This window comes from Abrus precatorius, unplaced genomic scaffold (genome assembly GCF_003935025.1).
Source record: "Abrus precatorius isolate BTA unplaced genomic scaffold, Abrus_2018 Scaffold2, whole genome shotgun sequence".
Classification (NCBI taxonomy): Eukaryota; Viridiplantae; Streptophyta; class Magnoliopsida; order Fabales; family Fabaceae; genus Abrus; species Abrus precatorius.
The window spans coordinates 35418559-35421675 of record NW_020874362.1 but is presented as its reverse complement, the minus strand read 5'-3'; the positions used below and the strand labels follow the sequence as shown (position 1 = coordinate 35421675).

The window sequence follows — 3117 nt, the reverse complement described above, 5'->3', positions numbered from 1 at the left end:
AAACTAAAAATACATAAATTTATATTTTCTTAAAGATTAAATAAGTAAAAAAACACATATTTTCAAATATAAAAAAGTACATTTAGGCCTTTTTCGTTATTTGGCGACTGCACGCCAATTATAAAGCTCCTATGTTGCGATAAAATCAGTTAAAGTAGATGCAAACATTCGTAATGAATTAAATTTGATCATCATGGTTGGCAGTAGGACGAGAAGGAACCGATAGCAGGAAACTGACATTGATGATTCAAATATGAGAATCTTGTATTCTTGTGACTTGTGAGGTTAGTTCATATTCTAAATTCAAGTCCTGGTAATTCTCAAGTAAAATGAAAACATAAAAGCCTTTGCAACTCCCAACTACAAAACCCCCGAGGCACAAATTGATTCTCAACTGAACTATAAACGTTGGTAACTCAACCTAGAATATAATTAGAGATGGGAGTAAGAAAAAGAAAGAAAAAAACACAAACATTAATCAGCAGATAGAAGGATATTAAAACAATAAGCATAATATTATTAGCTAACAATATTGGTATTATATATATAAACCATGGAAAAAAGAGCAAAACATATTTAGTGTATTATTTCAAAATTAACATAATCACAATCTTAATCACAACTATAATCACACAGAACCTTGGGAAACCTTGTTAACCACTTTAACATCCTGGCCCAACGAAACTCCAACCGGTCTCCCGTCCGCACTAACCACCGGTGGAACTCCTTGGTAAGGGGGCGCGTGGACCACCCCTCCCGGCGCAGTATAGTAAACCTGTCTCCCACTCGCACTATCATACGCCACCTGCGTGTAAGCCGCATTATCGGGCACCCCAGCTGGCCGAACGACGCCGTATCCTTCCGCGTACGCGGAAGCCTTGACCGGCTGAGCCGGTGCCATGCTCGCAGGACCCGCAGACGAAAACGCCGCTTTCGGGGGAGCGACGCCTCCGTAAACCGGCTGTTCACGGTAAGCATCGGAACCCATTCTCTGCACCGTGTAGTACCCCTGAGTCACCTGCGCCGCCGGAGGACGCACCATTGGCGCGTGGTAGAACGTCCCCGGTGCCGGGATCACATACACCGGCTGGTCCCCTCCACCTGCAGCCGTTGTCATCGTCGTCTGAAAACCCTCGCCCGAAAACTGCTTCTCCGGCCAGTACCCCGCGGGATGCGGAACACCAGCCGGCGAATTAGACGGCGGTACCTTCTCCGGCAGCTTCTGCAAGTAATAATCAGCACCGCCGCCGCCACCAGCATATCCTCCGGCAAATCCATCCTCACTCCTCCTCCGATAATCACTCTCCGCGATTTGCAAACGCTGCATCTCCTGCTGCAACTGCCTCTGAATCTCAATCGGGTTCACATTCGGATCCGATCCAACAACCCGATCAACGGCCCCTCCGCGAGACTGGTACTCCGGCGGCGGTGCGACAGGCTCAGGCACAGGATCGTGGAACTTAACGGCGGCAAAGGAAGGAGGATGAGGCGGAGGAGCGACAGCCTTATCAAGACCGAAGAGGTAATCAACGTTAGAAGGAGGAACGGGCGGGTTCTTAACCGGGTCGGGTTGGGGAGGAAGAGGAGCCGAATTAAGAGCCTCAACGAAGCGATCACGATCGGAAGAGAAAGAGGAATTAGGGTTAGAAGAAAGGGTGAAAAGGAAGAGTCTCATCCGAACAGGTTTTGAAGAAGGGCGATAGAGGCGATCGTACTCGTGCATCATATGTTCAAGGTCGTCGTCGTTGGTGACGGAGATGAGCGCGTCGAGGTCTTCGCCGGGGAGTTGGTACTTAAAAGTTAGGTCTTGCGGCGTAGCGTCGCAGAGAGCGGCGAGCTTGGAGAGAAAGGCGGGGAACTTGATGTTGCGATCGACGGCAAGGATCTTGGTCTCGCCGCCGACGTAGGAGAGCTGGTTGTCGTGGGTGCGTGGCTGGATCTTGCCGCCGTAGCTGCACATGAACTTGGCTTTGTAGTTCTGGTTCTGCTGCTGCTGCTCGTCCCACGGCGGCGGGTTTTCGAAGTCGATCTCCCTTGAACGCGGCGAGGAGTCGCCGGAATCTGGGTAGGAGGGGTACTGATAGTTCTCCATTTTGTGTCAGTGTGTCAGAAATGAAAAGCAGAAAAATAGAGAGAGAGAGAGAGAGAGAGAGAGAGAGGGAGAGGGTGGGGGGATGTTTTGTTTTTAATTTATATATATTTTTGTGTTGAGATATTTATTTATTTATTTGTTTGTTTGTTTTGGGGTTTGATGAGGTGCGGATGAGGGTGCGTGGAGTTTTGGATGCTGCTGCTTGTTTGATGACTCACGTGTATGGAAATAGGGTTGGGAGCGTGTTTTGTGTTGGTGATTGTAACATTTGTCTTCTCCAATAGCTCCTCTTTTTTGTTATAGGTTCTGCCCACTGAGGGACCCTCTCTCTCTCTCTCTCTTCCCATTCATTGCAATTTGCATTTCAAGGAGAGAGTGAGATTCTTCCATAAGGGATAAGAGACTCATTGTCCTGTTGACTACGATTAGACTCTCCCATTTGAATTGTAACTCGGGGCACCCTCTCTCTCTCTCATCTTTCAGCTTTGGAAGCATGGGCTTTGCAACTTGTCTCTTGTATGCCATGGAACTTGGGATACATTAGTAGATCACATGAAATACAGTTGCCTAATTATTTTAATACTATTTCTAGCCTCAAGATAATTCACTGTTTACTGCAAATAGAAAGAGTTATTGATTGTTATTTTGTGGAGATTGCTTAACAAACCTATTTGAGTTGTTTGTAAGCTAAACTCGCTAGATTCCTCATAATTGGAGTTGTATGCCCAGCAAAAGTTGCAAGGTTAATTGAATCAGCAGTGCGCAAAACTCTCTTGATTCCTCATATTGTTAATTTGTTGCATATTTGCCTAATCACTCAACTTTTTCAAAGATTCCTAAGAAAGTGCAACATATTTTACCGGTGGACATGGAATTAGGAATGTGAAAACGATTTTGTCCAGTCTATTTAGGTTCTCTCTTTACTGGGTCAAATTGGGTTATGTTTATTTAATTGTAGGCTAAAATTTTATATTCTTGGCGAGTCTTGGACTAAAAGGTAAATTCGCTTCTCTTCTTATTTTAAA

The 3117-nt window shown here is 45.7% G+C and overlaps 1 protein-coding gene across 1 annotated transcript; it reads right to left on the bottom strand.

Annotated features, from left to right (window-relative positions):
- Positions 1-306: 306 nt before the first annotated feature.
- On the bottom strand, positions 307-2192 carry LOC113858402 (trithorax group protein osa-like). Its single transcript, XM_027491054.1, has one exon. The coding sequence runs from the start codon at positions 2090-2092 to the stop codon at positions 629-631; it is 1464 nt and encodes a 487-aa protein (XP_027346855.1). The 5' UTR covers positions 2093-2192; the 3' UTR covers positions 307-628.
- Between the last annotated feature and the right edge of the window lie 925 nt (positions 2193-3117).

Bases quoted from the DNA above. Each gene is read 5' to 3' on its own strand.
- LOC113858402 (XM_027491054.1), bottom strand. From the start codon at position 2,092: ATGGAGAACTATCAGTACCCCTCCTACCCAGATTCCGGCGACTCCTCG.